This window comes from Cebidichthys violaceus, unplaced genomic scaffold, assembly GCF_023349555.1.
Source record: "Cebidichthys violaceus isolate CVI_PGR_0920_01 unplaced genomic scaffold, fCebVio1.0.p SCAF_8, whole genome shotgun sequence".
Lineage (NCBI taxonomy): Eukaryota > Metazoa > Chordata > Actinopteri > Perciformes > Stichaeidae > Cebidichthys > Cebidichthys violaceus.
This window is the reverse complement of record NW_027176964.1, coordinates 1,183,983-1,196,393: the sequence shown is the minus strand read 5'-3', so window position 1 is coordinate 1,196,393 and position 12,411 is coordinate 1,183,983. Positions and strand designations below refer to the sequence as shown.

The 12,411-nt window shown below is 47.0% G+C and overlaps 1 protein-coding gene across 1 annotated transcript in view; it reads left to right on the top strand.

Moving 5' to 3' along the window:
- chd7 (chromodomain helicase DNA binding protein 7) overlaps nt 1–12,411 on the top strand; it is a 69,892-nt gene that overhangs the window by 43,476 nt on the left and 14,005 nt on the right. The window contains exons 12-26 of the mRNA XM_068701599.1: nt 81–202; nt 712–955; nt 2,234–2,410; nt 2,743–2,886; nt 2,990–3,088; nt 3,186–3,381; nt 3,482–3,698; nt 3,809–4,004; nt 4,109–4,276; nt 5,091–5,270; nt 5,356–5,466; nt 6,659–6,870; nt 9,276–9,475; nt 10,037–10,196; nt 11,783–11,872. Coding sequence (XP_068557700.1) covers nt 81–202; nt 712–955; nt 2,234–2,410; nt 2,743–2,886; nt 2,990–3,088; nt 3,186–3,381; nt 3,482–3,698; nt 3,809–4,004; nt 4,109–4,276; nt 5,091–5,270; nt 5,356–5,466; nt 6,659–6,870; nt 9,276–9,475; nt 10,037–10,196; nt 11,783–11,872 — 2,516 coding nt within the window. The remainder of the gene's footprint in view (nt 1–80; nt 203–711; nt 956–2,233; nt 2,411–2,742; nt 2,887–2,989; nt 3,089–3,185; nt 3,382–3,481; nt 3,699–3,808; nt 4,005–4,108; nt 4,277–5,090; nt 5,271–5,355; nt 5,467–6,658; nt 6,871–9,275; nt 9,476–10,036; nt 10,197–11,782; nt 11,873–12,411) is intronic.

Here is a 12,411-nt window from a genome sequence, read left to right as displayed (position 1 = left end):
AGCCACATCCTTACGCCAATGAATTCAGAAGGATTGTTAAGCCTCAATGCCGTTTAATAAATAATTGAATGTGCATCTAGGATCGGCCTCCTGCCGCCGACTGGAAAAAGCTGGAGGGCTCCAAGGATTACAGGAACTGCAACGCACTCAGGGAATACCAGCTAGAAGGCCTCAACTGGCTAACCTTCAACTGGTACAACTCGTAAGTCTGCATTAACTTTATTTTGTTTTAGAATGAGTCCCTAACTGCTGCTGCCAGCGTGTGTGTGTGTGTGTGTGTGTGTGTGTGTGTGTGTGTGTGTGTGTGTGTGTGTGTGTGTGTGTGTGTGTGTGTGCCTCATTTAATAGTCTTAAGTGGACATTAAGTGGCCCTCGAGCATCGTGTGGTCTAAGTTCTCCCACCGGTGCCATCCATGGATTAAAGGCGTGCTCTGTTGGCATCACAAGAGTCCGTAGACCACTTCCTTCAGTAGCACCAACACAAGCTGGACTTAAGTCTGAGGACAAGTACCTTTTTCTGTTCCCGGGCCGCACATCTTCCAGTTTGAGAGTGAAGATTAGTCATGGAGGTATTGGAGGTGTGTTTTAGGTCGGGGAAAAGGGTCTTTAGAGAATATAAGGTATCTGGAATTGGGTTCCTCGCTAGTTTAGTGGAACCGAAATACAAATGTATGCGTTGTTTTGAGCGTCTCGTTCACTTGTCCTCCGCAGACGTAACTGTATCTTGGCGGACGAGATGGGTCTAGGTAAGACCATCCAGTCCATTACATTCCTCTACGAGATTTACCTGAAGGGCATCGAGGGGCCATTCCTGGTCATCGCCCCGCTCTCCACCATCCCCAACTGGGAGAGGGAGTTCAGGACCTGGACCGAGCTCAACGCGGTGGTCTACCACGGCAGCCAGGCCAGCCGCAAGACCATCCAGGCCTACGAGATGTACTACAGAGACGCACAGGTAAACGGGGCTGAGGCTAATCTGGCCTTAAAGTTTAGTTTTACTGGAATAGAAAATATCACGTGTTCAATCTAGAGCTCTGGTTCTAACGTGTAGTTTTTACTGTACCCCACCAGATTGAGTCATTATCTCATGTTTGCCTTATGTTGTAAATACATGCAGTATTACTGGTTTCTGCAGTGGTTGATGAAATGCATTCATATCAATGTTGTTGCTAAGCATTTACACGTACCAGAATGTGGGGAAATCCTTCTAGAGCTGAGTTTACAGCAGAGAATAAGAACCATTTTTTTTAAACAGTGGCATTAAGGAAACACATTTTGGAAATTTATGAATATTTAGTAGTTATGATTAAGACTGATGTTTGTTAAAAGACTTACCTCAGTTCAAGTGGAAAATAATATTAATATATAGTATTTTTATAGAACTTTTAGGAATCGGACATTTTTGTCCTCCAAGGACATCAAACCAAACTTTTTAAAGTGAAGCACAAGGGTTCATAAATGTCTTATCCAGGCTTTCTGTATACACATTTCTACATAAAATAAGTGTAATTTGCTGTCATCAAAACTAAATGTTTGGCCGGTCACTCGGCGCGACGGTAGCTCAACCTAGACCTCAGCTTGTTAAGTGTAAAACAGAAATAGACGAAGGAACAGAATCTGGACTGCGGAGGAGTGTGGATGAGCATGAGGCACACAGTGGACAGTCAGCAGATGCGAGCGCCTCCTCGGTCAGGGGAAATCTTCAGCCAGCTGGGGATGTACGGTGCTCCTCTGCTGCGTAAGCTCTTTACGGTCCTGTAGCTGTAAGCTCCTACTGCACAATGCTGCTAACATCTCTCAGTGCAACCTATGCCACAGTGAGCCTCCGAGGAAAATAAGCTGTAGTAGCCGCGTCCTCGCTAGCTGCTTGTTCCTAATCCAGGCTGAGGTAATCCTCAAGGTCGCCTTAAACGCTGTGTTCTTTTGTGCTGTACTGCCTGCTTCATCTGCAGACACCTCCTGTCTCCACTGTTTATTTCTGCCATGTTTTAGATGGCTGTACGTTGTATTGTGTGGATTTCACACAAAACAAGTGGAAAATGTTTAGTACCACACATTTTAACCTCCTATTTCCGAGCTTCTCTTGCTTTTCCTCACAGATGTACGGAGCAGCTGTGGCCCACGGTCACTGCTTTTTACTTAACGTGGAAACTGTTTCCCTTACCACAGGGTAAGATAATTACGGACTTTAAGATTACTCCTATTGACCTTCCTTCTTTCCCCCTTTTCTAAGGGTAAGATACTAAAGGGAGCGTATCGCTTCCACGCCGTGATAACGACCTTCGAGATGATTCTGACCGACTGCCCGGAGCTCCGCAGCGTGCCATGGCGCTGCGTGGTGATCGACGAAGCCCACCGCCTCAAAAACCGCAACTGCAAACTACTGGAAGGACTCAAAATGATGGACATGGTGAGTGGTGGCCAGGGCCAGAGGAACGCCGGAGTAACTGCCATCAGTTGTTAGTTCTCACATCAAGTCTATCACATGTCCTTACTTATACTACTTGAGCTCAAGGCTCTTAAAAGCCCCCATTTGGAGGTATGTGTTGTAGTTTCTTGGCACACTGAGTACAGGTTGATAAAACAAGAAGCAGGTTTTTTGTAGAAATTTGGGATCAGCCAGTACCTGAGACATGTTGGTACGATCCCTCTCTCCTTCCCTTTGGGCTTTCAAGCCCTGAAGACATCCTGCTTCCCATTTTAGAAACTCAAATTTCCTCCCTCCCTTCCTCCCTCCTCCAGGAGCACAAAGTTCTGTTGACGGGAACTCCTCTCCAGAACACAGTGGAGGAACTCTTCAGCTTACTCAACTTCCTGGAGCCCGAGCGGTTCCCGTCGGAACAGACATTCATGATGGAATTTGGAGACCTTAAGACCGAAGAGCAGGTAAACGGACGACTCAATCGGATCTGGGGGAACACAAAGGGGGGTTGTCATCTTTTTTCAGTTCCTAAATTCCCCAGGTGTTAACATTTCGTCTGTGTCTCAGGTTCAGAAACTGCAGGCTATTCTGAAGCCCATGATGCTGAGAAGACTGAAGGAGGACGTGGAGAAGAACCTGGCCCCAAAGGAGGAGACCATCATCGAGGTAGGACCGAGATGATCTCAGAACTGCGTGTGAACGTTGGTAACGGTCAGAATTGAGAGAAGGAGATACAAATTGACTCAACTCTTGTTTTCATCAGGTGGAGCTGACCAACATCCAGAAGAAATACTACCGGGCCATTCTGGAGAAGAATTTCTCCTTCCTGTCAAAAGGAGGTCCAGGAGGAGGAGGGGGAGGAGGAAGTGGAGGCGGAGGTGGAGGACCCAACGTCCCCAACCTCCTCAACACCATGATGGAGCTGAGGAAATGCTGCAACCACCCCTACCTCATTAATGGTATAAACACACACGAACTTCTAAAAGTATGAAGATTCTGTGAACCAAACTCATAACGTCGTTGTGTCCTGAGTAACTTGAATTGTTTTCCCGCATCCAGGAGCCGAAGAAAAGATCGCCGAGGATTTCAGGGACTCCCACGGCGGCAGGGCGGACATGCCGGACATGGCCCTCCAGGCCATGGTCCAGGCCGCCGGTAAGCTGGTGCTCATTGACAAGCTCCTGCCCAAACTGAAGGCCGGCGGACACCGAGTCCTGGTGTTCAGTCAGATGGTCCGCTGCCTGGACATCCTGGAGGACTACCTCATCCAGAAACGGTAAGAGTGGAGACGAGATGTGTCGGGACGCCTCGATCTGTTTTGGGTCATCTTTAATACCGTGTTGGCTTTTCTGGAAGGTTACTGTTAACACTCCGCTCTGTGTCCAGATATCCCTACGAACGGATAGACGGTCGAGTTCGCGGCAACCTGCGGCAGGCAGCCATCGACCGCTTCTCCAGACCCGACTCGGACCGCTTTGTCTTCCTGCTGTGTACGAGAGCCGGAGGACTCGGCATCAACCTGACCGCAGCAGACACCTGCATCATCTTTGACTCTGACTGGAACCCTCAGAATGACCTACAGGTATGAACCGCTCTGATCGGCCCCACTGCTGGATGTAATTGGAGTAAGTGAGATCCGCTGTTAGGACAATGTTTCTGACTCCCTGACTGCGTCCACCCTTTCAGGCTCAGGCCAGGTGCCACCGCATTGGCCAGTCCAAGGCGGTCAAGATCTACCGTCTGATCACCAGGAACAGCTACGAGAGGGAGATGTTCGACAAGGCCAGTCTCAAGCTGGGGCTGGACAAGGCCGTCCTCCAGAGCATGAGTGGACGAGAGAACGCCAACAGCGGGGTGAGACGCATCGCACATCTCACACATCTAGTATCTACAGCGATGGCTTCAGGTTGATGTTTGTCCCGTAAGTGAATCTGCTTAGTGTGCCGTGTGTCAGAAGGCTGGCTCTGGGGATGATGTATTTTTTGAAGGCCAACCCCGGAAGTTGGCGTCACATTGGTTCGCTCAACAACAAGCCAATGGGACTTTTCCTTTAGATTACTGCAGAAAATCAAATCAAAGTTTATGATTACTTGCACATTTTGTTCAGCAAGATAATCTTCACAATGAACACCACTTACATGATTTTTTTTCATGAAGTAAAAAGCTATAAAGTAACTCCACCACGGTCACATGACTTTACCACCACCAAGCTAAAGGCGGACTAGTGTTCAGCGTGACGCCGTTTAGTCGTCTCATTTAGACACCTGTTAGCAACCGCCTTTTTAAAGTCGCATAAGAGCTTCAAAATTGTATATTCACTGTATTGTAAATGCATAAATACAGTAAATGATGTATTTAATGTCAAAGAACAAAAATGTCTTCAACCTGCGTTAACCACACCTCATTTCAGGCATCTAACCAAAAACCCATTGACTTTGAGACAAGGGTGCAGAAGTGCTGACTCATTTCCAGGTTTTTGGGCTCATTTCTCTCTGACACTAACACAATGTTGTCAGACCCCTCTTTGGGTTCATGTCTGATCCCTCTAGTTAGAACAGGGGACCCCAAACCTTACAAACACAAAATTAAAACAAAACCGACGGCCTCTGTGCGCTCACTGGCGACACTTTAACATTCGTCATGACGCGTGTCCCGTTTCTGGTCCAAGGTCCAGCAGTTGTCCAAGAAGGAGGTGGAGGACCTGCTGAGAAAGGGAGCGTACGGGGCTCTGATGGATGAGGAGGACGAGGGCTCCAAGTTCTGCGAGGAAGACATCGACCAGATCCTCCAGAGACGAACCCATACCATCACCATCGAGTCTGAGGGCAAGGGCTCCACCTTCGCTAAGGTAAGAGGGTCACTTTCATTCACTCTCATCCATTGACGCTGTCTGAGGAACTGCCGCTGACCAACGAGTTCTCCTCCCTCTGCAGGCCAGTTTTGTCGCAGCGGGCAACCGAACCGACATTTCTCTGGAGGATCCGGACTTCTGGCAGAAATGGGCCAAGAAGGCGGAGCTTGACCTGGACGCCATCCATGGACGGGTACTACACACACCCACATACACACAGCTGTGCATACACACTGTAAACACAAGTACCTGCTGTGTAAACCCCGCCCTCGAGCACACACACACAAATGATGTAGCCATAGAGAAAGAGAGCGATCACAAAGTCCTCACACACACACTTGGTAGTGTCCCCTTATGGAAAGGGGACTAGCAGTGGTAATTAGTCAGCGCTATCACCACAAGCGAGGAGGAGGGAGAGACGGATAGATCAGGAGGGAAGCAGAGAGAGAGAGAGAGAGAGAGAGAGAGAGAGAGAGAGATTAATATTGACAGTTGGGAATCTCCTCTCTTCCTTAATTACCCATGTTTCCCTGCTCTCGTGTGTGTGTTTGAGCGAGAGAGAGTAAGCTGCTTAGCTCCACTTAACGGAGCGCAGATGCCTGGAGGGTACAGAGATATCACTTAGGCTAGAGCTCACACACACACACACACACACACACACACACACACACACACACACACACACACACACACACACACACACACACACACACAGACGGAAACACAAGTTCACTCACATTCTTGCACACCCGTTGAGTGCTCTGCTAACAGCCATCTTTATATTCTTGCTCTGCTTCTCCGTCTCGTTTTGTATTTGTGTATTTGTCCCTCCTGGTTGGCTCGTCTCCTCTCTGGTGGAGGGCCCTCCACTGGAACACTTAATCCAGCTCCAGGAGCGTGGACGCGGGGTCGCTCCCCCCGGGACTTCTCATTGTGTGATGTTCAAATGGAAACGATGGCGGCGCTCTGTGATAATTGCAGAGCTAACTACTGCCCTGTTTGCGCATATTAATGGGATTGCAAGTGGAGGGGGGTGGGGAGAATCTAATTAATTGAACAAAAATGTAATTCATTAGACAAGATAATTAACGGCAGTTTGTTTGAGCCGGACAGAAATGTTCTCAGCTTCAGGAATGAAACGCAGGCCCAAATATCCAATTAATCTGACTTTGTACAGAAGACGTTGTCATAGAAGTCAGAATGTACAGGTACACCTGGGCCGCCTCTCAGGAGTAAAGCAGAAGGTGCTTTGCATATTGCTGTCTATGGATTTCAGGCCATCTGTAATTGAAACCAGGTTCTTAGTAAATAATAGAAAAAGAAGGGACGAAGACTCGGGCTATAAAAGTATGCAGACTTGACATTTTTGTCGACTTTGTCTCCAGAACACGCTGGTGATCGACACGCCGAGGGTGAGGAAGCAAACGCGGCACTTCAGCAGCGCCAAAGAGGATGAGATGCTGGAGTTCTCCGAGCTGGAGAGCGACGAGGACGAGCCGAGCAAGCCTTCGTCCAAACCCCGACGGCCCCAGGACAAAACCCAGGGGTACCCCCGATCCGAGTGCTTCAGAGTGGAGAAGAACCTGCTGGTCTACGGGTCAGTCACATGTTCATGTTTCCTACTCAAGAACCAGACAGGATTTACAAAAATTAAATCTGTTATATGAAAAATGTTTCTTTTAGATTTAGGGGCCACAGATGATATGATGCCATGAAGAGAGAAAATGCTCCATTGGAATAAGTGCTCAGTCTACAGTTGCATTTGAAGAGTTTGAGAAATTAACTTATTTCCTTTCTTTTGTTGCCGAGAGCTTGGTGAGAAGATGGATACCACTCACATCTGTCTTCTCAATATGAAGCTACAACCAGCTTAACTTAGCATGATGACGGTTAGCGTGGCTCTGTCCGAAATTAACAAAACCTGCTCACCAGCGCCTCCAAAGCTCGCTAGTTAAAACACATTCTGCTCCTTATGTTTAGTCTGTACAATCAGTGTGAAAATGACAACGTTGTTTTTCAAAGGGTGTTCTGTGTCTTATCATTGCGGGACGGGACTCTCCGCTAGCCTCGTAGCAGTAGCCTCCCTGTGACTCCTTGGTTTTTGTACAGGTGAAGCTAACGAGATATACCGCGTTGATCGGTGAGCTTTGGGAGCAGCTGGTAAAAGGGGGGTTTTGTACCCTCAAACAGAGCCAGACTAAAAAACGCCACTCAGTCTCCTGTTTATAACAGACCTGTGTGGTACCACAGTGTTGAACTAGTCCTTTAAATGTGCAGAGATGAGGCACATGAAGGGAAGATGAAGGGAGTCTGAAACTAACGCAAACGTTGTAAACTTGTAGAGAAATGTCCCCAGGCAGCAGGTATGAGTGGTAAAAGTACAACACAGAGGTGGACCACTGAATGTGTGTTGTTGAGCTCATGAGTTAACGGATGCAGACCTGCACACGGAGTAGACCTACCGCTGCACTCAAGGCCAGAAACACACTAATCAGATGTGGCTGTAAACGCACCATGACACACTTTTCTACGCCAAGCATTCTAGTGCGCGCACACACACACACTAATGTTAAGCCTGTCACACACTCGCTTTTCTAAAATGAGTCCACTGAAATGATACCTTTTTTTTTTTTTTGCTTTAAATGATTTAAAACGCATTATATTTGTCTTCAGGTAATAATTGTTGATATATATTCTTGCATTAGAGCTGTAAAGAGCACTATTTAATTAGAATGTCTGTTAACCTGTACAGTGACAGAGGAGCATCGTACTAGTACACAATAATCACTGCCTTCAGACTACATTATACTGCATGCATGCATGCACACACACACACACACACACACAAATTGACACACTTACCACAGACAGTTATTATCGGGCGAACCCATCCATTTTCACGGCTGACTTGGCGTGCGTGTGCACGTGCGCGTGCATTAAGACAGAACAGTGGTGCTAGTGAGATGTCAGCGCTGTTATTGTTACAGTCTAGTCTCGTGGCCCGAGGCTGTAGGACACAAAAACACACTGTCTGACTGGGCCCGTCCTCTGCATCCAGGCCGCTCTGTTGTCTTTTCCCATCATCCGTCTCGCCCTCGTCCACCCACCACCACCACCACCACCCCCACCCGTCTAAAAACATTCAGAGGAAGGTCACATGGTTCAGTGGAGATTTGGAAGCAGCAGTGGAAAGATTCCAGGACAGCGTGAGGAACGCTGTCCACCACATCAGCCTTTAGATCGCTTGCTCTCTGGAGTTATTCCTTTTTAGGAATATGTATTTATTTGAGAAACTTTCACCTTCATTACAAAACGTTATGTTACAGCATTATTGCAGTGGATCATTGTTATTGGTATTAAAGCTGGTTAATATGGCTGATAAACATTATCTCAGATAATGTTTCTATTTCTTGATATTTTCATATTGTCTGTAAAATAAACCCTTTGATATAACCCTTTAATGCGTATGATCATACCAGCATCATCATTCTGGTTAACTCATTTTAATTTAGAGGGAATGCAGCTTGTATGTGACCTTTTTAGAGGGCTTTTATTTTGAAAATCCTCATCAAAATGTCCTGACATAGTGACTCTGAGGTGGTCTGCTATTATCACGAAGTGAAACTGGTCTGTGGAAACAGGAAGTTCTCTAATGACACTCTGAGGTGGTGGTCTTTGGAACTTTATTCTTTATTATTAAGTTTGACTAGTTTTTCACAAAATAGTTTTGTTTTCTCTGAAATAGTTTTTTTTGATGGTGTACTATTTATTCAGTTTTAACTCGACCAAAGTTTTAGAAGTTTCCCATGTGGATAAACTCCCCCATTGGTGCTTCTCTTTTCTTTACCTGTTCACTGATTCCCTCCAGATACAACACCACTCGTCTCCTTACTGTAATAGTCCCAGAGCCTGTAATCTGTGTACGTTTGTGTGAATGTTGTGTATTAGATATTTGACGTAGTAGGCTGACCGTGTCCCTTCCTGTTTCCTCCGTGTCTGTAGGTGGGGCAGGTGGAGCGACATCCTGGCTCACGGGCGCTTCAAGCGGCCCCTGAAGGAGGCCGACGTGGAGACGATCTGCAGGGCCCTGCTGGCCTACTGCCTGCTGCATTACCGCGGAGACGAGAACATCAAGAGCTTCATCTGGGACCTGATCACCCCGAGTGCAGACGGGACCACCAAGACGCTGACCAACCACTCTGGTAACACACACACACACACACACACACACACACACACACACACACACACACACACACACACACACACACACACACACAAGTATACCTGATTCAGCTATAGACTCACTCTGTATGTACTGCATGAGCAGACAGTCACACTGCCCCACACTACATGTCACGTCTCAGAATGACTGCTGCAGAGGAGAAATCTCTTCATCACCTTCTCTTCCCATCTCTCTCTCAAACACCCCTGCATTTTATCTAAAACTAGATAAAAATGATAAATGATTGAATGTGACGCATTTTTGTTGATAGAGTGAAACAAGTTAACATTAGTCCAAAGAAAAGAAGCCGCTCAAGAAGAACCTCGTCCAAACAAGCCTAGCTTATTATTATTATTATTATTATTATTATTATTATTATTATTATTATTGTTACTACTACTGTAACATTATAGATCCCTGAAGCCAGCAGTGTTTTGTCTTGTGTTGTGGATTCTGCTGTTCAGGAGGTTTACAGGTTGTCTTTACGTAGAAGTACCCTACCATTGTCTGAGCACCTTGTCCCCCCTCCCCCCCCCAGGTCTCTCCACTCCAGTCCCTCGGGGCAGGAAGGGCAAGAAGGGGAAGCCCCTGGCCCCGCCTCCGCAGACGCCGCGAGCCGATTGGCTGGCCAGCTGCAACCCCGACCACTTACTGCAAGAGGATAGCTACAAGAGACACCTGAAACACCACTGTAACAAGTAGGGCTTCCTCACTCTACACACTGCACACACACTGCAGGGGCCCAGTAACAGTTTATGAAAGGGTTATTAGGGTATGGATACCGAGCTCATGTGGGCCGAGCCATGGCTTTAAAATGCACACGCACACACACACACACGCTGGATCGCTGCCCTTGGTCAGCTCTCTCTCCTCTGTTGTCAGGGAGATAGGCCTCAATCCCAAGATTTTTTTTTTTCCTTCTTCTTGAGGGGGAAGTTTGTGTGTGTGTGTGTGTGTGTGTGTGTGTGTGTGTGTGTGTGTGTGTGTGTGTGTGTGTGTGTGTGTGTGTGTGTGTGTGTGTGTCTGGCTGTGTGCCAGGCCAGGTGCTAGGCAGGCAGACCTGTTGGAAGTGGGTGAAAGAACGCACTTACGCGCGCGCGCACACACACACACACACACTTGGGGGTGATTATGTGGTGCCATCTGCTAGGCTGGAGCACAGCGTTGTGTGGCTAATCAGGCCTGGCACATTGATGGATGAGCTCACACAGCCTGCCAACAAACACACACACATACACACACGGCAAGTTGTGATGCCATTGATGCACAAACACACTCGCATTGCAGAGTGACGGGCTTTTATACCCTCCCCCCCGTCTTCGCTGCCTCTCCAAAACTTTCTGTCCCCTCCAGCGCCGCCGCTCTCTGTCCTTTCAGTTCTTTTCCTCACTGCTCCTCCCCCTCACCCCCGCCCTTCACCCCCGCCCTTCACCCCTGCCCCTCCTCCATCCATTATTGGCATTAAATCCTGGTGACAAAATGTTTACATTGAAGGAACATCTCCCGGTTAGCAGCGTTTCCAGCATTAGGAGATCAGATCGGACTCTCGTTCTTGAGCCGTGGCTGAAGTGATCAGTTTTACTGGGGTTGGTTCGTATCCAGAGAAGAAGACCATTTATTAGGCAGCAGTTGTAGAAGCCGCAGAAAGCAGTAATGTGTGATTCTGCAGCCGGTATTTCAGCTGCGCACGTTGTTATCTGCAGAGTTGTAGCTCACTGAGTTTCTTCACAGCTCGTCCTCCAGTTGAGTTATGAAATCTCTCATATCGGAGGCTTTATTAGGAAATGCTACCAATAACAAGTTGTGAAATACAGTATTTTTGTTTTTGCAAAAGAATTGCATTCGATCAGTGATTCTCAAGTCTGTGAAAAGTTTTCACGTTCATTCATTTTAAATTATTTACTTTTTAACAAATGCTTCGTTGTTCAACAAATATTACAATTTTTAAAGATGTAAAGATTAGTTTCATTACAATTGATTCATTGATTAATAATTTGCTCTACTAAACCAGTGAAAGACACAATTTCCCAGAAGCCAATGGGACGCCTTCACATGTTTTTTGTGTGACCAGGAGATCAAAACCCAAAGATGCAAAGTCTACAGGGATTTAGAACCACACACACACACACACACACACACACACACACACACTGTTTACACAATGATTACAATCACCCAGAACCGTTCTTCCACCATCACTCTCTGACCACCATCTCATCAGCTAATGTAAAATAAGGTTCTCAGTTTTTTCAGCAGAAGCTAACTAATGGACGTTGTGTTGCAGGGTGCTGCTGCGGGTGAGGATGCTGTATTACCTGAGACAGGAAGTCATCGGCGACCAGGCCGATCGCATCCTGGAAGGAGCCGACTCCAGGTCAGTGAAAGCTTCTCTTTAACCGCATCCTCCCTCGCTATGGATGACCACCACAGGAGGCCGTTTCAGCTTTACCTTTCTCTCTTATCTTTGAGCCTTTTGCTGCTCAAACTCACTCTTCAACTAATCTGACATCCGGAGATTTTAAAACGAGACGTTCTTGTTAGTGATCCGTTTTATTGTTAACATCACCGACAGAAAACAGAACGACCGTTGGGATTCTTTGTGAAAAAGAATACTAGTTTACAGTTGACGGAAAGGCTTTCATGTATGGAATGCATCATGAGAGTGAGTTGAGAGATGGATATTTCTATGAGCGTGTGATGAATTATTACTGGAGTGTATTTCTGTCTGTTCTAGTGGCCTCTTTGGCTGGTTTCTTTTTATTCTGACAGCTACAACACAGTTTCTTTATCTGGGGAACACCAGCTATTTATCACAGTTTTGACCCATTTAGAGCATTTTCCTTTCCCTCCGCACGTTGTACGAGACTTTTTCTCACCGGGCTCGAGGTTTCACAGAGCGATGCCGTCCACGTG